Source organism: Stegostoma tigrinum, chromosome 21 (genome assembly GCF_030684315.1).
Source record: "Stegostoma tigrinum isolate sSteTig4 chromosome 21, sSteTig4.hap1, whole genome shotgun sequence".
Classification (NCBI taxonomy): Eukaryota; Metazoa; Chordata; class Chondrichthyes; order Orectolobiformes; family Stegostomatidae; genus Stegostoma; species Stegostoma tigrinum.
In genome coordinates this window covers 12232388-12257731 of record NC_081374.1, presented here as the reverse complement: position 1 = coordinate 12257731, position 25344 = coordinate 12232388, and the positions used below count along the sequence as shown (strand labels likewise).

The following is a 25344-nucleotide window of genomic DNA, read 5'->3' as shown; positions in this document are numbered from 1 at the left end:
GACAATAAGAATTGAAGGAATCAGCTTGAACTTACAGGGGGAGATTTCAAGACTTCCTTTAAACAAACTGCACATAATTATGAGATGACCTCAAATGGTGACTTTGGCCCTTCCTCCTTCAGAGACAGAGAAATAACTGTTTCTGCTGTCAGCTTGCCTTTTAATTTCACCACATATGACACAATGTGGAACTGGAAGAACAGAGCAGGCCAGGTAGCATCAGAGGAGCGGGAAAGCTGATGTTTCACGTTGGATCTCAATCCGAAACATCAACTTCACTGCTCCTCTGATGCTTCCTGGCCTGCTGAGTTATCTCTGACTCCTGCATTTGCAGTTCTTACTACCTCTTTCAATTTCAACATATGCCTTCAATATTGCTATATGTGTGGCTTTAGAAATGTACAGGCATTAAATTTGGATTAACGGCCTTGCCTTTCAGAGGCCTGGTGTTGAACCAGCAGACCATTTGACTGCAATCAAAGGCTTGTGTCTCTGATATTAAAAACACCCTTTCAATCCACCAAGTCTGGGAATAATTGTTTCTAAATTTAGGATGATAAGTCAATAAGTCTCAGGAATAAAAGTGATGAACTTAGAGCATGGATCAGTACCTGGTGCTATGATGTTGTGGCCATAACAGAGACATGGGTTTCTCATGGGCAGGAATGGTTGCTGGATGTTCCAGGGTTTAGAACATTTAAAAAGAATAGGGAGGGGGGAAAAAGAGGAGGGGGTGTAGCACTACTAATCAGAGAGGGTATCACAGCTACAGAAGCTTCCATTGTCGAGGAAGATCTGCCTACCGAGTCAGTGTGGGTGGAAATTAGGAACAGCAAGGGAGTAGTCACCTCGTTAGGGGTTTACTACAGGCTCCCCAATAGCAGCAGGGAGATTGAAGAAAGCATAGGTCGACAGATTTTGGAAAAGTGTGCACGCAGTAGGGTTGTTGTAATGGGTGACTTTAACTTTCCTAATATTGATTGGAACCTCCTTCGAGCAGAAGATTTGAATGGAGCTGTATTTGTAAGGTGTGTTCAGGAGGGTTTCCTAACGCAGTACGTTGACAGGCCGACGAGGGGAGAGGCCATTCTAGACTTGGTGCTCGGAAACAAGCCGGGGCAGGTATCAGATCTTGTGGTGGGAGAGCATTTTGGTGATAGTGACCATAACTGCCTCACATTCTACATAGCTATGGAGAAGGAGAGGATTAGGCAGAATGGGAGGATATTTAATTGGGGAAGAGGAAACTATGACGCGATTAGACATGAGTTAGGAAGCATGGACTGGGAGCAGTTGTTCCATGGTAAGGGAACTATAGACATGTGGAGACGGTTTAAGGAACAGTTGTTGGGAGTGATGAGTAAATATGTCCCTCTGAGACAGGCAAGAAGGGGTAAGATTAAGGAACCTTGGATGACGAGAGCGGTGGAGCTTCTAGTGAAAAGGAAGAAGGTAGCTTACATAAGGTGGAGGAAGCTAGGGTCAAGTTCAGCTAGAGAGGATTACATGCAGGCAAGGAAGGAGCTCAAATATGGTCTGAGGAGAGCCAGGAGGGGGCACGAGAAAGGCTTGGCAGAAGGAATCCGGGAAAACACAAAGGCATTTTACACTTACGTGAGGAATAAGAGAATGATCAAAGAAAGAGTAGGGCCGATCAGGGATAGCAAAGGGAACTTGTGTGTGGAGCCTGAGGAGGTAGGGGAAGCCCTAAATGAGTTTCTTGCTTCTGTCTTTACGAAAGAAACGAACTTTGTAGTGAATGAAACCTTTGAAGAGCAGGTGTGCATGCTGGAATGGATAGAGATAGAGGAAGCTGATGTGCTGAAAATTTTGTCAAACATTAAGATTGACAAGTCGCCAGGCCCGGACCAGATTTGTCCTCGGCTGCTTTGGGAAGCGAGAAATGCAATTGCTTCGCCACTTGCGAAGATCTTTGCATCCTCGCTCTCCACTGGAGTCGTACCTGAGGACTGGAGAGAGGCAAATGTAATTCCTCTCTTCAAGAAAGGAAATAGGGAAATCCCCGGCAATTATAGACCGGTAAGTCTCACGTCTGTCATCTGCAAGGTGTTAGAAAGGATTCTGAGGGTTAAGATTTATGACCATCTGGAAGAGCATGGCTTGATCAAATACAGTCAACACGGCTTTGTGAGGGGTAGGTCATGCCTTACAAACCTTATCGAGTTTTTTGAGGATGTGACTAGAAGAGTTGATTAGGGTTGAGCTGTGGATGTGGTGTATATGGACTTCAGTAAGGCATTTGATAAGGTTCCCCATGGTAGGCTCATTCAGAAGGTCAGGAGGAATGGGATACAGGGGAACTTAGCGGCTTGGATACAGAATTGGCTGGCCAACAGAAGACAGCGAGTGGTAGTAGAAGGAAAATATTCTGCCTGGAAGTCAGTGGTGAGTGGGGTTCCACAAGGCTCTGTCCTTGGGCCTCTACTGTTTGTAATTTTTATTAATGACTTGGATGTTGGGATTGAAGGATGGGTCAGCAAGTTTGCAGACGACACAAAGGTCGGAGGTGTCGTTGACAATGTAGAGGGCTGTTGTAGGCTGCAGCGGGACATTGACAGGATGCAGAGATGGGCTGAGAGGTGGCAGATGGAGTTCAACCTGGATAAATGCGAGGTGATGCATTTTGGAAGGTTGAAATTGAAAGCTGAGTACAGGATTAAGGATAGGATTCTTGGCAGCGTGGTGTGCAGATACATAGATCCCTTAAAATGGCCACCCAAGTGGACAGGGTTGTTAAGAAAGCATATGGTGTTTTGGCTTTCATTAACAGGGGGATTGAGTTTAAGAGTCGTGAGATCTTGTTGCAGCTCTATAAAACTTTGGTTAGACCGCACTTGGAATACTGCGTCCAGTTCTGGGCGCCCTATTATAGGAAAGATGTGGATGCTTTGGAGAGGGTTCAGAGGAGGTTTACCAGGATGCTGCCTGGACTGGAGGGCTTATCTTATGAAGAGAGGTTGACTGAGCTCGGTCTCTTTTCATTGGAGAAAAGGAGGAGGAGAGGGGACCTAATTGAGGTATACAAGATAATGAGAGGCATAGATAGAGTTGATAGCCAGAGACTATTTCCCAGGGCAGAAATGGCTAGCACGAGGGGTCATAGTTTTAAGCTGGTTGGAGGAAAGTATAGAGGGGATGTCAGAGGCAGGTTCTTTACGCAGAGAGTTGTGAGAGCATGGAATGCGTTGCCAGCAGCAGTTGTGGAAGCAAGGTCATTGGGGTCATTTAAGAGACTGCTGGACATGTATATGGTCACAGAAATTTGAGGGTGCATACATGAGGATCAATGGTCGGCACAACATTGTGGGCTGAAGGGCCTGTTCTGTGCTGTACTGTTCTATGTTCTATGTTCTATTAATATATACCTTGATACAATTACTATTTCAAAATGGGAAATTTACATAATGTTTAAGAGACGGTACAGTGACCCAATATGTGGGTGATCTGTTGATCATTAAAAAACACATACGGCTTTACTATATGGCCCTGAGCAGCTGAACCGAGCTGGAGTTTCAGCCAGTCTGTATGACTCCATAGGCTCAATGTATATTGGTAACAACATATTATTGAGCCATCGAGTCATACAGCGTGGAAACAGTCACTTCAGTCCAGCCAATCCATGCTGACCATAATCCAAACTGAACAAACCCCACCTGCCTGCTCCTGGCTCATATCCCTCAAAACATTTCTTATTCATGCACTTAACAAGAGGTTCTTTTAAACTTTGTAACTGTACCCATATCCATCACTTCCTCTGGAAGCTTACTACACACACAAACCACACTCTGCGTAAAAAAGTAGCCCAAGGTGTCTTTTTAAAATCTTTCTTCTCACCTTAAAAATATTCCCTCTGGTCTTGAAATGCCCTGCCTTGTGGAAAGGATACCTGCTATTCACTTTCTCTATACTCCTCATGATTTTATAAACCTCTACAACGTCACCCCTCAACCTCCTATGCTTCAGTGAAAACATCCCAGTCTATCCAGCCTCTACTTACAAGTCAAATCTTCCATTCCCAGTAATAATCTGGTAAATGTCTTCTGAAACTTTTCCAGCTTAATAATGTCCTTCCTATAACAGAGAGACCAGAACTGGATATAACACACCAGAAAATGCCTCACCAACGTCCTGTGAAGCATCAACATAACAGTCTAAGTCTTATATTCAAAGATCTGAGCAAAGAAGGCAAGCATACTAAATACTTATTAACTACCCTATCCAAATGTGATGCAAACTTCAAAGAATTATGTGCCTGAATCCCTTGGTCTCTCTGTTCTACAACTACCCAAGGCCTTGCTTTTAATTGTATAAGCACTGCCCTTATTTGTTTTACAAAATGCAAGATCTTGCACTTATTGGAACTAAAATCCACCTGTCACTCTTCAGCCCATTTACCTAATTGATGAAGATCTCTCTGTAATCTGTGATTACCTTCCTCACTGCCCACCATGCGACTAATCTTCGTGTCAACCACAAGCTTACTAAACATGCCTCATATACTCTCATCGAAATCTTTTATATAAATGATAAATAAAAGGGGTCACAGCACTGATCCTTTTGGAACACCGTTGGTAACAGGCCTCCAAAAAAAACCCTCCACTATCACTCTGTCTCCTGCTGTTAAGCCAATTTTGTGTCCAATTGGCAAGTTCACCCTGAAACCCATATGATCTAACTTTACTCGTTAGCCTGCCATGTGGAACCTTGGCAAAGGCTTTATTAAAGTCCAAATAAACAATGTCTACTGCTCTACCCTTCAGTCTTTTTTGGTACTTACTCAAAAATTTCAATCAAGTTTTTAAGACACCATTTTCCTTGCACAAAACTGTGTTGTTTATGCCTAATCATTCCTTGGCTCCCCAAATGCATACAAATGCTATCTTTCAGAATCGCTTCCAACAACTTAGGCTCATAGATCTGTGGTTCCCAGGTTGCTCCTTACATCCTTTCTTAAACAAGGGCATAAGATTAGCCACTCTCAGTCCTCAGGCATCTCACTCATAGCTACAGACGATGCAAGTATTACTGCAAGGGGCCCTGCAATTTTTTCCCTAATTTTCCACAAATTTCTGGGTTGAATAAAATAAAGTGATAACTCATGAAGTGGCCCAGCAGGCAGTTTTCAATCTTATGACAGCAGGATAATAAGGATACCTATGTCAACCCGCCTCCCCTCCAGCTCAATCACTAACCACTGGCTTTTCTGTGTTTTTGATTTTCCAGCCCCACTTTATTCTAGTGCGTGCTTGATGACCTGAGATTTACTATAGATTGTGTTGGGCTCTCCCTGAGCATTTTAACCATGATACGTTCATATCATGGTAAAGATGTACTTCATAGATTTCATCGTTTCACAGACGAACCTGGTTGAGCTGATGGTGGCAGAGGATGTGGTCAGATCCATTGTAACATGAGACTGAGTAGTTCCTGCGATGCTGCTGGTTGGTCCCATTGTCGAGCTCCATGTAGGCACTATAAAGGAGCAACTTGTTGAAAATGGTTGAAATTATGTTCCCCACTGAGTTGACTCCCCTCAATGGAACCACTTAAAAGTCATAGTTAATCATTCCTTCAACATTACATTTCCACATTATCTTGCTTTTGTTGCAAATGACTAGATCATTCTGGAGTTAAATGAAATGATTGCATTACCAGTATTAGACGATTATACAGTTGGGTAAATTCAGAAGCAACTGCAACAAAATAGACACAAACTGAGTGTGAGGTGAGACATTACAGCACGAGATGCATCAATGTTTCAGCCATTCCTGCGTGAGTGAGTTAACAATTTGCTCACACAGTAATTGACTGGCAATGGGGCAGTGTTATGAATCCTCTTCATGTTTTGAAAGCACAGCTCAGATCCCAGACCGAAATCTGGCTTCATGGATCATATTTTGTTCTGTTTGAGTGTAACGACGTATTCAATAACTGAAACAGATATACACAATGCAGCAGATCTTGTTTTAACTATAAAGTAGAACGTTATTAACAAACTAAATGAAGATAAAGTAGATTAAACAAATATCGGCTTATAATACAAAGATATTAAAGCATGCAGCAAAAGTTTAACACCATGAATTCCAAGAATTTCCTGTTTAAATTGGAAATAGAAACAACAGCTTTTGTGCAGTACTCAAAGCACATCTGCACATAATGTTGCAGAATTGGTTGAAACTATAAAGTAGAATTTTATTAACAAACCAAATGAAGAGAAAGTAGAATAATCCAAACTATCAGCTTACAAAACAAATGGAAACATATTACCGCACGCAGTAACAGTAGAACAACATTTGTTTCAAATTGGAAAGGAAAGTAACAGCTCTCTTCCAGTGTAAAAGCACATCTAGTTCAGTCATCAAAACACAACAAATACAGTGATAATGGGAACTGCAGATGCTGGAGAATTCCAAGATAATAAAATGTGAGGCTGGATGAACACAGCAGGCGAGATGCTGCTTGGCCTGCTGTGTTCATCCAGCCTCACATTTTATTATCTAACAACAAATACAGTACTCCTGCTACAGTCACTATCTCTACGCAGATAGATTCTTCTTGGAGCTATTAGATACGGGAGTTCAAAAGCACCCAGCTTTACATAACCTCTTGAGGGTTTTCGCTTCATGCTACTGGTCTGCGGCAAACATCAACTCTTTACTCTGAGACAATCTAGTTTCACTGCATCCTTGCCTTTCAGGAGCATTGGTCTACACAACCAACTTCCTGGAAGACCCTCCCAGGGCTGCCCAAAAGTCAAAGTAAAAGCAAAACTCAAACTTAAAATCAATGATATGAAAAATATAAATGAATCAGACAGTAATATGACAGGAAGTTGCACAGTAACAATGGGTTTGATGTTACCAGTCTTCTGGAGTTGGGCTGGGAGGTGGAGAGTTTGGAAAATCACAGGCAAGGTGACGGTATGGAATTTCCCATTGCTTAGGGATAACGCCAGCAGCAGGACCCTGAGCAGCCAATAGATAACTAAACCAATAACTTGCTCAGATTTGGGATATTACAATCCATATGAAATCAGATGACATCAGGAGGGTGAACTGGTGAATTGGGAACCCATCAAGATAAACACCTGAGCCTTCAGTGGACACTCCATTCCAGTCAGTCCGAGACACTTGGGGCTCCCGCAGCCCCCACTACATCTCAGCAGCAATGGTTGACCTTGATGTTGAGAATGCTTCAGGCTTGGATTGTATATTCCAACCCTCCTTGTAGCCTCACCAATGGCCATCTCTATCCATGGTACTGTCCTTCTCAATTAGACAATGACCCCAATGACAGGCAAGTAAAAGGCCTTCTAAGGCAAAATGCACCTAAGGTCGTGCCGAACTGTTACAAGGGTAATGTCTGAGCCGGTCTCCACATTGCGACCACGGGAATGCGGGAGAAATGAGGGTAAAGGCTGATGAGCGACAGGGGATTAGGGGCTGTGTAGCACATAGTCTGACTTTTTCCTGGTTTCCATCCCGTTGGAGAGGTCTCCAGCTGATAACCTTGGGGTACGGCCCTGCTTCAGTCCTGGCAGCTGGTCAAAAACATGAGGTGAGAACATTTTGGCCATGAACAGAACAGCTGCCTGCTTAAGCTTCCCATTTGCGAAAGGTTTTCCCAATCTATTTCCCCTCTTTCTTTCCCAATGGAGTGGGTGGATCTTGCTGTGAGACGTCAGTATTCCCAGGATTTGGACATTTGAGTATATGAGAGTCCAACCCCGTGGGGAGCTCAGGACTTGTCACAGGGGATCACTCCCAGTGCAGAGTTGAGGGTATCTCTGATTTCAAATGTTCCATTTTGGGCAAAGCAGACAAAGTAGAAATACAGATTCATCTTACCTTCAAAAACTTCTAATTTGAACGAAACCCTCTCATTTGGGAAAAATCTTTCTATAACACACCAGTATCGTCCTTCATCACTCTTCATCAGGTTGTCCATGGTTATGGACAATATGTTGTGCTTTTTGTCATCGGTCATTGATACTCTTCCACTTTGTGGGTTATCAGTTGAAACAATAATAGAACAACGGATGTAATGATAACCTTTACACCAGTATTTCACATTTTCCTTGCAGCTCTGATGATATTTGCACTCAGCAGTGACTGATCCTCCTACTTCTCCATGAACATCCCCGGGGCCAGTTAATTGATGTGAACCTATTGTGATATAACAATGAACGATTATTAATACCTGTCAGAGAGTCAGGAAACAGAATATTTAATAAAATAAGAACTCCTGTTTCATTGTTGTAGCACCCTCCCTTATATTTAGATGTCAAACTAGATTTTCAACACAGAGATAGTAAGGACTGACAACACTGGAATCAGAGATAATACAGGGTAGTGCTGGATGAACACAGCAGACCAGGCAGCGTCAGAGGAACAGGACAGTTGACCTTTTGGTTCGGGACCCTTCTTCATGCCTTCTGAAGAAACATCGCCTTTTCAATACTGAGTTTTCCTCATAGTGAGTGACATTCACCGAAACTGTCACCTACATTACTGTGTAAATCCAAGTTGTAAACCAACAGTGTGAAAAACGAGCAAGTGATTATCTTTTGTGCCAGATTCTCCATGTCAGTGCTTTATGGGAAGATTGTTGATGATATGATTGATTTATCTTCTCCATTTACACTGATCCTTGGTATTGAGAAGATGAACGAAGCTCACTCGAGGTGAATTCCTCCATTCCTTCTCACTCGTCTCTCAGTCTGCCCATTTCTAAGTGCACAGAGAATTGTGGGTGTTAGGGTGGGCCTGGCAAACAGAGGTTTCTGGACACACATGCGTTCTGTTTGCTGGATCCCCTGAACACTCACTCAAGGTGCCAATGGAAAACACAGCCCCTGGCTTGTCAATGGCTTTCACAAAAATATTGACATGTTTAATTGTTCCTCCAATCAATTATTCCTTGTGAAAGAAGACAGACAGTTGACCTTGTTGGAGCCTGTTGTCACATTTCCTGAGCAAGTGAGACTGTGGACTGATGGGCCATACTCTGGTATTCTATCCTTACTAACATTGAGTAGTTTGTTTATGTGGAGGTAATCAGTGACTTTGATTGAAGTTGCTTTTTAGTTTCCTTGAGTCGTAGCATTATTCAGCATGTGACAGATCCTTCATTCCAACATTTCCACACCGGCCATGCAGCCAAACTAAATTAATGCCAGTTGCCTGTATTTAGCTCATATTCTTCCAAACCTTTCCTAGTCATGTGCTCATCCAAATGTCTTTTAAGAGAAATAACTGACCCTGCATACACCACTTTTTCTCTGGGGAATCATTCCACACACGGACCATTCTCTGTTGAAAAAACTGATCCCTCACGTTCTTTTTAAATGTTTTACCTCTCACCTTAAAAATATTGTCCCCATAGTTTTGAATGACCTCACCCAACAGAAATGGCCATTGCTATTCATCTTATCTATGCCTTTCATGAATTGAAGGTCACCCCTTAACCTCTTACTTTCCAGTGGGAAAGAGTCCCAGTATATCCAATTTGCATCCATAACACAAACCCACCATTTCCGGCAACATCCTGTGAATTTTTTCTAAACCTCCTCCATTTTCATAATATTCTTCCTACAACAGGGGGACCCAAACTGCACACAGTATTCCAGAAGAGGCCTCACCAACATCCTGTATACCTGAACATGACATCCCAACTGTTGTATTCCAAAGTCTGCGCAATGAAGACTTGCTTGCGAAACATCCTCTTAACCACCCTGTCTACGTATGGCGCAAATTTCAAAGAATTATGTTCCGGAACCCCTCAGTCTTTCCGTTCCACAACACTACCCAAGGCTCTACCATTAATTGTATGAGTCCAGCCCTTGTTTGTTTTCCCAAAATGCAATAAGTTGCGTTTATCCAAATGAAACTCCATCTGCCACTGCCCAGCTGAGTGACCTGATTGATCAAGATTGAATTCTTAGTTAACCCTTTTCACTGACGACTATACCACCAATCTTGGTGTCATCCGTAAGCTTGCTAACCACGTTCCAGTATGTAAATCCAAATTTTTTGCAGAAATGACAAACAGAAGTGGACCCAGTACAGATCCGTGTGGAATATCATTGTTCACAGGCCTCCAGTCTGAAAAACAACCTTCTACCACCGCACTCTGTTTCTTCCAATAAAGCCAATTCCATGTGAAATTGGCAATCTCCCCCCAGCCCCGTTTCTTGTGGTCCAACTTTGCTAATTAGCCAACTGTGCAAATCTTTGTCAAAAGCTTTACTGAAGTCCATATAAACAATGTCTATTACTCTGCCCTCAATCTTCTATGTTTCTTCCACTAAAAAAACTCAATCAAGTTCATGAAACAGAATTTCCCACCACAAATCCATGCTGCTTATTTCAAATCAATCCTTGTCCCTGAGAATACAGTTAGGCATCATGTCATGGTGCCTAATTTTGAATAAGGCATGATATTGGATGGAATGGATCCTGTGCCAAATTTTACATTTTGAAATATTTCATAAATTCTTTCCAGGAATGCAGCCCTCACTGACACCCATGTTGTTCCTCTGTAATTATCCCTGGGCTGAGTACGTTGAGAGTTTCTAAAGCAATTGTGCATCAACTGGATTGCTGTAGGTCTGGAATCACATATCGGCTGGCAGATTTCCTTCCCTGAAGGGTGTGATAGATATTCAGATTTGTAAAGTTCAAATGACTCCATCCACCATTGTGGGGTTTGAGCCTGAGCCTTTGCATAGCACACTGAAGAAGAACACCATTGCACTCTAGCCCTCCCTTCTCTGAAGCACTTTGCGTGGCATTAGGTGCTACTTCAAAGAAAAGCTTGCAGTTTAAGGTAGAGAAAGAGCAGGCTGGAAGAGCACAGCAGGACAGACAGCATCTGGGTGAAAGGTGCAGTCAACCTTTTGGGATTAACCCACGCTACAAATTGTTTATTTTAGTGACAAACACAATTGGATCCCCCTGAAGAGTAATATCTGAAACATTTATTGCTCCTTTCCTCCAGATGCTACCTGGCCTGTGGGTTCTTCCAGCTTCCTCTTTGTGTACCTTGGATTCCACATTCTGGATCTTATTTTGTCTCTAAAACAGCGTGCAGTGTGTTTTCCTGTGTTTGCACTGACAAAGAACTCTCCTTTCAGACAGGACAGAAACATTCGGGTGCAATGGGGTCCCACAGAAAGAAGCAAACCAGGCAAAACCAGGCTGGCGGTGCTGGAGAAGCAGGCTGATCTCAACCACAGTAACAACTTTCTAAAGAACTTGTCGGTGATTTTGCATTAATTCATCTCAACAATCCGACTGATGACTGTGTCAGGAACCATTTCTGGCCTTTCTCAGCTCTGATTACCAAAGTACATTTTAATCATAATAAAGATTCTGGTCTTAATGAAAACTTACATGATATAGAGATAAGAATGAAAAACACAATTGCTGTCATTGCTTCGGATGTTTCTGTTGGGTGAATTTTCGCTGTCCCGATATTGTCTGCCAGGAAGTCTGTGTTTGAATCAGTTGACACCCATTTAAAACTGTCATTTCCTGCTTAAAATTGAGTTTCACCAGTTCCTATTTGGCAATCTGGAAGGATTCATTGGTCAACTACAGCGTTCCTCATTATGTTTGTAGGTGCTTCCTCAGTCATTATTAGATCACAAATCACATACTGAATTCATCGTCACGACAACAGTGAGGTGAATGCTGCTGAGCTGGAAGCTGCACTTTGTCACATCACATGTTGCAAAGGGACATGTTGGACAGAAAGCCCCTGATTGGTGCGTAGTGATCAGGTGATTGTCTTTCTGTTACCTTCAGTTTGCGTTGCTTTCATAATTGAAACAACTGCACTGATGCAGGTATCGTTCCACCATGTCTGACTGGAGATCTGTGACCAGTGGTGTACTGCAAGGATCGATGTTGCTTGTAGTCTGTATATAAGTGATTGGTGGAGGATGGAGGGCTTCTGATTAAGTGACATGCAGATGACAGAAAGATCACGAAGGGGCAACAGGTGAAGAAGATTGCCAAGAGGACGTAGATAGTCTGGAGACTCGGTTGGAGAAATAGCTGATGGATGTCAATCTGAACAAACGTGCTGTGATGCATTTTGGAAGGTCGACTGCAATGGGGAAGAACACAGTAAATCGCTGAACTCTTAGAAGCATTAACGTACAGAGGTATCTCGGCATACAGGACCAGAATTCCCTGAAAATGGCAATGGAAGTGGATCAGGTGATTAAGAATGCGTATGACATGCTTGTCTTTTTTTGTTGGAGCCTAAAGTAAAAAATTTGGGAAGATATGTTTCGGATGTATAGGGTTTCAGTGGAGGCAAATTTGGAATATTGTGTACAGTTCTGATTGGCACATGACCAGAAGGATGTGGTGCGTTTGGAGAATGTGCAGGATGTTGTCTGGTTTGGAGGGAATTAGCTATGAGGAGAGATTTGAGACATGCAATTTGCTTTCACTTCAGTGTTGGAGGCTAAGGGGAGACCTGATAGAAGTTTCCAAAATTTGAAACGCTCGGACCAAATGGATCTTCAGAGTTTCTTCCCCCAAGTAGAAATATTAGTTATGAGGGGACTTTGATTTAAAGTACAAGTGGGAAAGATTTAAGGAGATATGAGATGCAAGTATTTTAGAGAAGCATGTGGATTGCGCTGCCAGAGGAGATGGTAGAAATGGGTACAATAGCAATGTTTAAGAAACATCTTCACAGATCTATCATTAGGCAGGGATGAGAGGGATATGAACCATAAAGCTGCGAAAGGTTTGTAGCTTAGAAGGTGTCACATGTCAGTGCAGTCTTGGTGGGCCGAAGGACCTGTCCTTCTGCTGTAATGTTCTTTCAACCAGGGAAATACTTTACAAAAACAGGAATATAACCACAAAATTAAAACTCCCACAGATCTTTGTCCATTACTCCCCTAATTCCCAGCATGTAACTCCATACGAAAGTGAAGATGATTGTTCTCTATTTGCTGACTGTGAGGGTGATTTGTTTGGTCAAGATTGCGCTAAGCATAGGCCTGGGTTTGACAATGTATCCTTTTTCTAATTTCTTTTCTCAACTTAATTGTCCATAATGACCAAACAAGGGCTGAAATGCCTTTTAATTAACAACAAAGCAGGGTCTGAGTTATAAAAGTAGCTTGGATATGCTGGTAATTCTTTCCCACTGGAGCATAGCAGGGTGAGTGGTGACTTTAGAGAAGTTTATAAAATCACAACAGGCACACTTTAGGTAAATAGCAAAGGTTTTTTCCCTGTCATGGGGAAGTTCAAAACTAGGGGGTATATTTTTAAGGAGGGTGGAGAATGATGGCGAAAGGGATGAGGAGCACGATTTTTACCCGGAGAGTTTTTTGTGTGGAATGAACTACGAGAGAAAGAGGTAGATGCAGGTACAGTTACAACATTTAAAAGAGATTTGGGTAAGGACATGAAGAGAAAAAGTATGGAGGGATATGGGCCAAATGCCACCAGGTGGCACTGTTTAGTTGGGAAGGTAGACAGTGTAAACCGTTTGGATTGAAGGGCCTTTCCCCATGTTGCGTGACTGTGACAGTATAATTTCTGAACATCAAACCTTAACGTCAGTACATGATGAGACATGACTGTGCTTTTGAAAGAATGATGAAAAGACCTTCTGAACATTGTATTTCTTGAGCATCCTGCTGGTACAAGACTCCTGAGAGGACGCCAGTATGTGATTAGTTACTTGACCACACTTGCCAGAACATCAGAACAATGGACTCTGAAGCATCCTATACTTTTCCCTTTGAACAACCCACTGGCCAAAGTGCTTGTATGTGAGCGACTCAGTCCCTGCAAAGGAATCTGCTTTGTTTTCTATTTTGCAGAATGTGAGTGTATGTGTATGTATGTGAATATGTTTGTATGTGTAGTCAGGGGATATTTGCTGTGTTAAACGTTAACACTTCTTAGAATTAGAGCTAGCTTTATTGTCACTTATACTGAATAAGTACACTGAAAAATTGCTACATCGCCAGTTACAGTGCCATCATGGGTCCAATGTACCTGGGTACAGCTTCTTCAGTTGTACAGTCTCAGAAAATCGAGAAATGAAATGTCAAGCATCACGAAAATAAAACCCAGAACACTGGTCCTCAAACCCATACTGAGCTGGCAGCAAGCCTCCAGCCCGCCTTGGCTTCAGACTGTAGCAGGCTTCACCTTGAGGTTCATGCGGCTTGGAGTTTGCTCCAGACCACCAATGCTAGGCTGAGAGGTTGCGATGCCACGGGTGCTGCCATACCAGTTCGGGAGGGCCCTCATGGTGCTTGCACTGAGGCTGGCAGCTGTTGAAGGCCTGGAGTCATTGTCAGAAGCTGGTAATCTATACTCTCCTATCTGACTAATTGTGCGTGCTAGCCAATTACTGATTATGTGTTGAATAAGTTTCTTTTCATCACAAACCAATGACCTGATTCACAAGAAACTGTATTGATCTTCGATTGATATGGGTAATTGGTTGTCATGGAAACTGGAAGATGTATTTTGACTTTGCGCTTTGAGCTGTGCAGTGTTAAGACCTGAATGACTACGCTCTCTCCTGGTTCAATTGTAAACATATCGAGAAGTACTTTCTTTCATGGTGAGTTTACAAAGCCTTTCAGATCGAATTAAAGTGTGAAATATCGGAATACTGCAAACTAACTTCTAAATACAAGAACAACATATTGTGGACATTCTTGCATGAATCAATATATCTTCTGATCCATCTTCAAGTGGAGTTCTGTTTCATTTGCATTCTGTGGCTGATGTTTCCAGTTGATCCTTCTCTTATTTGGCTGGAGAACAGAATAAGAAATAACTTAAAGCACTGGAACTGACGAATATGAATGAATTGAGCCTCATTCATAGGTGTGACCCTTCAACAGATACTGGTGAAAAGTCCAGAGCTGCAAGGCTGGGTGGAGAGGGCCTGGTTTAAGTGGTGAAGTTTTGTCTGCCGTATTTCTACTGACTGGCCCAGGGGAGATTCTATTTCACAGGTACATGTCCATCTCAATACGTCTGATGTTCCAGCTGATAGAATGGGAAACATTAAGGCTGAGATAATGGGAACTGCAGATGCTGGAGATTCCAAGATAATGTGCTCCTGAGATGCTGCTTGGCCTGCTGTGTTCGTCCAGCCTCACATTTTATTAACATTAAGGCTGAGTTTGGATACATTTTAGATGCTGTTTTGCACCCCTCAGTCGCACTTGTATGTTGACAAGATTATAAAATAACAATTCAAGTCAAAGAATTGTTTTGTATGAATTGTTTATTTGATTGACCCAAACTCAGATTTCAAATTGAAAACTAAAATCTGCAGACAAATCAACCGTTTTGCTGATAAGTTTAAACTGGAACTCCAAAGCCATTGTATTGACACTGGAATGGTGACAGTGATTCATTCAGGAACAGTTTATGTGTGAATCATTTCTTTGTGGATTATTTGCTGCCTTTAGAGGCAACCTTAGAAGTGCTTGAGCTTTTGGGCTGAGGTGAGACCGTTGCGATGTTAGGAAGAAAGGTTGTAATGATTGTACCTGGAAGGTCTGAAACCGAGTGTAGCACGTGATTGAGACAGAGCAAACAACCAGAGCAGCACAGAGCAGCCAACGGATTATCGTCCATTCCCTCATTAGAACGTCTCTGATTAAACAAGGAACTAAAATTATTACAGTACCAAATTAGTTATACTTGAAGCTAATAAAAAAAATTAAATTACTGCCATGCCGGACTTCATGATCCTCCACACCTCCTGAAATGTTGCAACAAAACATTGAATTCATGAGCGAGATGTGTCAGTGCTGTGTGGTTGTTTAGTGTGTGGTCAGCCCGAGAGTTATTGAGCTTTGAACACACAATAGAAGATGGGAAATCTCTCTCACAGTTAGTAAATTGATTAAAATCCAGAAATCAGTCCTTTCGAATGTAGTGTCTGAGCCAAAGGATCCATGAGATCCATGCGTTTGGAAGGAGAGGGGCAGCAGGGGCAATACTATAAAGCTGTATGTTTCTGTTTGGAAACCCAACTGCCCTGCATTTCCCCATAAGATAACCACACTTCCCCATGTCAGGCATCAGTCAGGTGAGCTTTGTCTGAACTGCTGGTCACACATTTGTATCCTTTACTGGAGAGATGTAAATAGTATCGAATGAACCAGATGTGTTCTCAGCAATACTCTTTACAACTGAGGCAAACCATCACTACTTTTACATTCCCTTGCAACAAGTAAAAACCTTCAATCTATGATCAGTTGTTGGATCAATATTGCAACTTTTTCTGATTCATATCCAAGGACATCCCCAATCCCTCTGCACTTGAGAGCCTGACAAGCTGTATCCATTGGAATACGATGCTGCTTTTCTGTTGTACCATTTCCGAGTGAAACTTACACATTATTCCACATGATAGTCCCTTTGCCAAACATTTTCCCAGTCACTGAACTGATCCCTATCTCCCTATCCATACTCCTTATGTCCTCTTAGAAAATACCTTCCCACAGATCTTTTATGTCATGATCACTACAGTTATGCTTCACCAGCACCCATTACGTTTGTCCTGTATACTCCACTCTGCAGCGTGCTTACAGTTCTGGACTTATAATATAGTGCTACAAATGACCTCACCTTTACAATTTCTCATCTCTGTCAAAAACATCCTAATCTCCAGACCTTAAGGCCATGTACCTATTCTACGAAAATCACCCTTAATTAACGGAGCGACACCTCTACTTATCCTAGCCTTCTGTTCTTCATGAAGGACATTTGCTTTGACCATTCAAGTCCTTGCTTTTGCCATCTTATTGCCACATCTGTGAACTATCAACAATGTTCTATCTATTTATGGTATTTAGTGCTATCAAATCGTCTGCTTTGTTATGAATGATATGCACATTCAGATACAGAGCCTTCAGTTCGGTCTTCATGCTATTGTTGTAAGCACTAGTCTTATCTGTTTGTGCACTCTTAGACCTGTCCAGTCTGTTCGTTTGTGTCACTTGGGGTGAGCATCGTTTCAATTATTGCTACATTGCTATCTTGCCTTAAGTTTTCAACATAACTTATCAGAATGTTTTAATTTTGATCCTTCATCCACACAATTTAGTGTAGTTTGAAGCCTGAAAGGGAGACTGGAATATCACAAAGAGCCAGACAGGAAACCTGGATCACACTGTTCTCAGACATGCAGCTGTGTCACACGTCTGTCTACACTGGGCTCTGTATCTCCCAGCATCAGAGAGACATTCACCCTGGTGCCTGTGCTGACGACAATAGATAGGGAGGGGTGTCACACACTGCTGGGCACATGACCGACACTGGACTGCAGCTGTTGCAGGATCTTTGACACCGGATGATTTCTGGAGATCACTCCCCTGCTGAGCTCCATGTGCATGACATACTTGTGTAATTGGCTAACAACAACATGTTACAGGAGTGCAGACAGAGAGGGAAATGAGAGGCAGTGATGCTAGGGGACCTCTCTAGGCGTGAGTGAAGGATGGAAGTCATCCACTGTTGTGTCTCCACCATGCAAAAGACCCGACCGACTTGGGAATCATTTCCCCAGTTTGTTCCTGTCTGTGAGGGACTTTCTGGCTCATCTTAGCCTCACAGACTTCTGTTCCCCATCAGCAATGTGAGGATTTGTGGCAGGTGCCATCAGCCTGTTGTTGAGAATGAGTCCTTGTCCTCCAAGAGTCAGTCCTAGCTTCTGTGATGGCCATTACAAAGTGCAGATTTGTGTGAATGCTGCAGAACGTCACAGCTGTGACAGATTCCTTGGTGTTGTGGGAACAGCTGGAGCTTTTGGTCTGAACTGTCACAAAAGGAGTCACAGAGTCATCGAAACATGTTGCAAAGAAACAGGCCCTTTGGCCCATCATATTTGCACAGGGGAAAAACAACATGGAAGTATTCCAATCCCACATTCCAGCACATGGCCATTAGTTTTCCATACCTTGGCATTGCAAGTGCACTTCTAAATATGTCTTAAATGTGATGAGGGTTTCTGCCTCTCGCACCCTTCCAGGTTGTGAGTTCCAGATCCACACTACCCTTTGGGTGGAAGATGTTCTGCTCTCATCTCCTGTAAGCCTCCTGCACTTATTTAAAACCTGTGCCCTCTCAGTTATTTGCTTTGGTGATGAAAACAGGAAAGCAATTTGCGTAAGTGGTGGCAGCTTAGGAAAAGGTGAGGTGCAATGAGATCTGGGCATTCTCTCGGAACAGTCGTGCAGTTTGGTGTGCAGGTGCAGCAGGCAGTGTGGAAAATTAACAGCATGCTGGCCTTCACTGCGAGATGAATGGAGTTTAGGAGTAGGACATCTTACTGCAGTTATACTGGGCCTTGATGAAGTCACACCTTGAGCACTGTGTGCAGTTTTGTTCTCCTAGTCTGAGGAAGGACATTCTTATGATTGAGGGAGTGCAGTGAAGATTCACCAGACTGATTCCTTGGATCATAGGACTGGCAAATGAGGAAAGATTGGATTGACTGGGCTTGTACTCATTGGAATTTAGAGGAATGAGGGGGTGTCAGGAATGTCACAGAATCATAGAGTCCTGATAATACTGGACAGGCTAGATGCAGGACGAATGTCCCCGAAGTCAGTCTAGTCTGAGGGATCACAGTCTAAGAAACAGGGGTAAGCCATTCAGGACTGAGATGAGGAAGAAGTTCTTCACTCTGACATTTATGAGCCTGTGGAAATCTCTGGCAGCTGTTTGGGCCAGTATGTTCGACACATTCAAGAGGAAGATGGTTGTGACCCTCACAGCTCAAGCGATCAATGTATACAGAGAGAAAGTGGGAGTGGGAAACTGAAATTGCATGACCAGGCATGATCATATTGAATGCATTGAAGTGATGAATGGAAAACTCCTGCATGTGTTTTCTATGTTTCTATATCAATGATCCCTCCAAAGGGAAAAGTTCCTCCTGTCAGTCCAGTCTATGTCGCCCCGCACCCCGCCCCATGGCTTTATATGTCTCAATGATAACCCCTGTCGATCTCCTCTGCTCCAATGAAAACAATCCTAGCCTGCTCAGCCTCGTTAGAACTGAAACTCATGAGCTCAGGCAACATCCTGGTAAATCTCTTCTGTGCCATCTTAAGAGTAATCATATCCGTTCAATCATTGGATTTCCAGAGATGCACACGATACTCTAGCTGCGGCCTAATCAACATTTTTTGCCATAGAGTTTCATAGGCTCTGAATCTCTATGCCTAGGCTGTTATATGCAAGCATCACACATACTTTCTCACCCACTTTACCCGCCTATACTCCTATCTTAAGGGAACAGTGTACATACATCCCAAGGTTTCTCTGATTCTTGGTGCTTCCCAAGGTTTTACTGTTCATCATGTACTCTCTTGTTGCATTGTGTCCTGTGCAGTTCCATCACTTCCTATTTTTCGATTTGCTAGTAAACAGCCAATTTGCCCAGGCCGTCGATATCTTCTTCTAGTTTAAAGCTATAGCATCTGCAGTTCCCATTATCTCTGTTCTCACTATTCCCCAGCTCACCAATTTTTATAATACCTGAACAGCTTACGGATCCACCTTCCTATATGCAAGCCAATATCTTTGATACAAACCACAAAGAGTAAATGCTGCAACACTTGTCGCTTCTGAGACTTCATGGGATACAGAGTTCCAGTCAGTCAGAAAAACAGCTCTCCAGCATCATCCTGTGTTAACTCGCGCCCGGCAACCATGGATCCAATTTCCCAAATTTGCCTGGATCCCATGGGCTTGTATTTTTTTCTGTCAGTCTCTCATTTGGAAACTTAGTGAATGAACTGCACACTAAGGGAATAGACACTTTTCCTGTTGTCAATTTTCCCAATTAGCCTGTTCAGAGTTGAACCTGACTTCAGTTCACCTCTCGAGCTCTTGCTAATAACCAATACAGTTAACTGGAAAGGAGCACTTAATTTCCATGAGTTGAGCTTTGACTGAGATGCTGATGGATGATGATAGGCTTCCTGATGCCTGTAGTTGGGAAATTGACCCTGTGTTTCTTGCTGTTAGACAATTTACTCCCTAAACTTTCCCCTGCCAGAAAGAATCTGAAGTTTTGACTCTCGCCTCTCACTGTTCCTCTCAGCGCCTGCAGGTCTGGAAGATTCCACTCTTTGTTCTAACTGGATTTCTGCATTGAGGATGTCAGTCTGTCATGACATTGGTGCGTTTATTTGGAATATTTACAACCAGTGATAAAACCTGGCCGCACCGTCTCTCTTCCAGCTCAATCACTAACCACTGGCTTTTCTGTGTTTTTGATTTTCCAGCCCCACTTTATTCTAGTGCGTGCTTGATGACCTGAACTTAACTATTGATTGTATTTGCCTCTCCCTGAGCATTTTAAAGACGATATGTTCATATCATGGTAAAGATGTACTTCATAGATTTCATCGTTTCAGAGACGAACCTGTTTGAGCTGATGATGGCGGAGGATGTGGTCAGATCCATTGTAACATGAGACTGAGTAGTTCCTGCGATGCTGCTGGTTGGTCCCATTGTCGAGCTCCATGTAGGCACTATAAAGGAGCAACTTGTTGAAAATGGTTGAAATTATGTTCCCCACTGAGTTGACTCCCCTCAATGGAACCACTTAAAAGTCATAGTTAATCATTCCTTCAACATTACATTTCCACATTATCTTGCTTTTGTTGAAAATGACTAGATCATTCTGGAGTTAAATGAAATGATTGCATTACCAGTATTAGACGATTATACAGTTGGGTAAATTCAGAAGCAACTGCAACAAAATAGACACAAACTGAGTGTGAGGTGAGACATTACAGCACGAGATGCATCAATGTTTCAGCCATTCCTGCGTGAGTGAGTTAACAATTTGCTCACACAGTAATTGACTGGCAATGGGGCAGTGTTATGAATCCTCTTCATGTTTTTAAAGCTCAGGTCAGATCCCAGACAGAAATCTGGCTTCATGGATCATATTTTGTTCTGTTTGAGTGTAACAATGCATTCATTAACTGAAACAGATGCACACAATGTAGCAGATTTGTTTTAACTGTTAAGTAGAATGTTATTAACAAACTAAATGAAGATAAAGTAGATCAAACAAAACTATTGGCTTATAATACAAAGATGTTAAAGCATACAGCAAAAGCCTAACACCGTGAATTCCAAGAATTTCCTGTTGAAAATAGAAGCAACAGCTTTTGTACAGTACTCATAGCACATCTGCACATAATGGTTCAGAATTGGTTGAAAGTATAAAGTAGAATTTTATTGACAAACTAAATGCCTTGGGATAACGCCAGCAGCAGGACCCTGAGCAGCCAATAGATAACTAAACCAATAACTTGCCCAGATTTGGGATATTACAATCTGTATGAAATCAAATGACATCGGGAGGGTGAACTGTTGAGATGAGAACCCATCAAGATAAACACCTGAGCCTTCAGTGGACACTCCATTACAGTCAATTTGAGACACATGAGGCTCCTGCAGCCCCCACTACATCTCAGCAGCAATAGTTGACCTTGCTGTTGAGAATGCTTCAGGCTTGGATTGTATATTCCAAACCTCCTTGTAGCCTCACCAATGGCCATCTCTATCCATGGTACTGTCCTTCTCAATTAGACAATGACCCCAGTGACAGGCAAGTAAAAGGCCTTCTAAGGCAAAATGCCACCCAAGGTCGTGCCGAACTGTTACAAGGGTAATGTCTGAGCCGGTCTCCACATTGCGACCACGGGAATGCGGGAGAAATGAGGGTAAAGGCTGATGAGCGACAGGGGATTAGGGGCTGTGTAGTACATAGTCTGACTTTCTCTGAGTGTCCGTCCCATTGGAGAGGTCTCCAGCTGATAGCCTTGGGGTACGGCCCTGCTTCAGTCCTGGCAGCTGGTCAAAAACATGAGGTGAGAACATTTTGGCCATGAACAGAACAGCTGCCTGCTTAAGCTCCCATGTGTGAAAGGTTTTCCCAATCTATTTCCTGTCTTTCTTTCCCAATGGAGTGGGAGGATCCTGCTGTGAGACGTCAGTATTCCCAGGATTTGGACATTTGAGTATATGAGTGTCCACCTCTGTGGGGAGCTCAGGACTTGTCACAGGGGGTCACTCCCAGTGCAGAGTTGAGGGTATCTCTGATTTCAAATGTTCCATTTTGGGCAAAGCAGACAAATTAGAAATACAGATTCATCTTACCTTCAAAAACTTCTAATTCGAACGAAACCCTCTCATTTGAGAAAAATCTTTCTATAACACACCAGTATCATCCTTCATCACTCTTCATCAGGTTGTCCATGGTTATGGACAATATGTTGTGCTTTTTGTCATCGGTCATTGATACTCTTCCACTTTGTGGGTTATCAGTTGAAACAATAATAGAACAATGGATGTAATGATAACCTTTACACCAGTATTTCACATCTCCCTTGTAGCTCTGATGATATTTGCACTCAGCAGTGACTGATCCTCCTACTTCTCCATGAACATCCCCGGGCCCAGTTAATTGATGTGAACCTATTGTGATATAACAATGAACGATTATTAATACCTGTCAGAGAGTCAGGAAACAGAATATTTAATAAAACAAGAACTCCTGTTTCGTTGTTGTAGCACCCTCCCTTATATTTAGATGTCAAACTAGATTTTCAACACAGAGATAGTAAGGACTGACAACACTGGAATCAGAGGCAACACAGTGTGGAGCTGGATGAACACAGCAGACCAGGCAGCGTCAGAGGAACAGGACAGCTGACCTTTTGGTTCGGGACCCTTCTTCTTGCCTTCTGAAGAAACATCGCCTTTTCAATACTGAGTTTTCCTCATAGTGAGTGACATTCACCGAAACTGTCACCTACATTACTGTGTAAATCCAAGTTTTAAACCAACAGTGTGAAAAACGAGCAAGTGATTATCTTTTGTTCCAGATTCTCCATGTCAGTGCTTTATGGGAAGATTGTTGATGATATGATTGATTTATCTTCTCCATTTACACTGATCCTTGGTATTGAGAAGATGAACGAAGCTCACTCGAGGTGAATTCCTCCATTCCTTCTCACTCGTCTCTCAGTCTGCCCATTTCTAAGTGCACAGAGAATTGTGGGTGTTAGGGTGGGCCTGGCAAACAGAGGTTTCTGGACACACATGCGTTCTGTTTGCTGGATCCCCTGAGCACTCACTCAAGGTGCCAAAGGAAAACACAGCCCCTGGCTTGTCAATGGCTTTCACAAAAATATTGACATGTTTAATTGTTCCTCCAATCAATTATTCCTTGTGAAAGAAGACAGACAGTTGACCTTGTTGGAGCCTGTTGTCACATTTCCTGAGCAAGTGAGACTGTGGATTGATGGGCCATACTCTGGTATTCTATCCTTACTAACATTGAGTAGTTTGTTTACGTGGAGGTAATCAGTGACTTTGATTGAAGTTGCTTTTTAGTTTCCTTGAGTCGTAGCATTATTCAGCATGTGACAGATCCTTCATTCCAACATTTCCACACCGACCATGCAGCCAAACTAAATTAATGCCAGTTGCCTGTATTTTTCTCATTACTCTCCAAACCTTTCCTAGTCATGTGCTCATCCAAATGTCTTTTAAGTGTCATAGCTGACCCTGCATACACCACACTTTCTCCGGTAAATCATTCCACACACGACCACTCTCAGTGTAAAGATTTTACCCCTCATGTACTTTGTAAATCGTTCACCTCTCACTTTAAAAATATGGCCCCCTGAGATTTGAATGCCCCCAACTGAGGGAAATGGTCATTGTTATTCATCTTCTCTATGGCTTTCATGATTTTATATATCTTGATAAGGTCACCCCTCAACCTTTTACTTTCCAGTGGAAAAGAGTTCCAGTATATCCAGCTGATATCCATAACTCAAACCCACCATTTCCGGCAACATCCTGTGAATTTTTTGTGAAACTTCTCCATTTTCATAATATTCTTCCTATACCAGGGTGACCTAAAGTGCACACAGTATTCCAGAAGAGGCCTCACCAACATCCTGTGTACCTGAACATGACATCCCAACTGTTGTATTCCAAAGTCTGCGCAATGGAGACTTGCTTGCGAAGCATCCTCTTAACCACCCTGTATACGTATGGTGCAAATTTCAAAGAATTATGTTCCGGAACCCCTCAGTCTTTCCGTTCCACAACACTACCCAAGGCTCTACCATTAATTGTATGAGTCCAGCCCTTGTTTGTTTTCCCAAAATGCAATAAGTTGCATTTATCCAAATGAAACTCCATCTGCCACTGCCCAGCTGAGTGACCTGATTGATCAAGATTGAATTCTTAGTTAACATTTTTCACTGACGACTATACCACCAATCTTGGTGTCATCCGTAAGCTTACTAACCATGTTCCAGTATGTAAATCCAAATTTTTTGCAGAAATGACAAACAGAAGTGGACCCAGTACAGATCCGTGTGGAATATCATTGTTCACAGGCCTCCAGTCTGAAAAACAACCTTCTACCACTGACTCTGTTTCTTCCAATAAAGCCAATTCCATGTGAAATTGGCAATCTCCCCCCAGCCCCATTTCTTGTGGTCCAACTTTGCTAACTAGCCAACTGTGCAAATCTTTATCAAAAGCTTTACTGAAGTCCATATAAAAAATGTCTATTACTCTGCCCTTAATCTTCTATGTTTCTTCCACTAAAAAAACTCAAATCAAGTTCATGAAACAGAATTTCCCACCACAAAACCATGCTGCTTATTTCAAATCAATCCTTGTCTCTGAGAATACAATTAGGCATCATGTCATGGTGCCTAATTTTGAATAAGGCATGATATTGGATGGAATGGATCCTGTGCCAAATTTTACATTTTGAAATATTATTTCATAAATTCTTTCCAGGAATGCACCCCCCACTGACACCCATGTTGCTCCTCTGTAACTATTCCTGAGCTGAGTACATTGAGAGTTTCTAAAGCAATCGTGCATCAACTGGATTGCTGTAGGTCTGGAATCACATATCGGCTGGCAGATTTCCTTCCCTGAAGGGTGTGATAGATATTCAGATTTGTAAAGTTCAAATGACTCCATCCACCATTGTGGGGTTTGAGCCTGAGCCTTTGGATAGCACACTGAAGAATAACACTGTTGCACTCTAGCCCTCCCTTCTCTGAAGCACTTTGGGTGGTTTTAGGTGCTACTTCAAAGAAAAGCTTGCAGTTCAAGGTAGAGAAAGAGCAGGCTGGAAGAACACAGCAGGACAGACAGCATCTAGGTGAAAGGTGCAGTCAACCTTTTGGGATTAACCCACGCTACAAATTGTTTATTTCAGTGACAAACACAATTGGATCCC

The 25344-nt window shown here is 42.6% G+C and overlaps 1 protein-coding gene across 1 annotated transcript in view; it reads right to left on the bottom strand.

Annotated features, from left to right (window-relative positions):
- Positions 1 to 11524, bottom strand: part of LOC125462660 (uncharacterized) — a 45290-nt gene extending 33766 nt beyond the window's left edge. Inside the window, exons 1-3 of the mRNA XM_059653212.1 lie at positions 11415 to 11524; positions 7869 to 8186; positions 5385 to 5493 (exon numbers count right to left, since the gene is read on the bottom strand). Coding sequence (XP_059509195.1) covers positions 5385 to 5493; positions 7869 to 8186; positions 11415 to 11454 — 467 coding nt within the window. The 5' untranslated portion in view covers positions 11455 to 11524. The remainder of the gene's footprint in view (positions 1 to 5384; positions 5494 to 7868; positions 8187 to 11414) is intronic.
- Positions 11525 to 25344: the final 13820 nt, after the last annotated feature.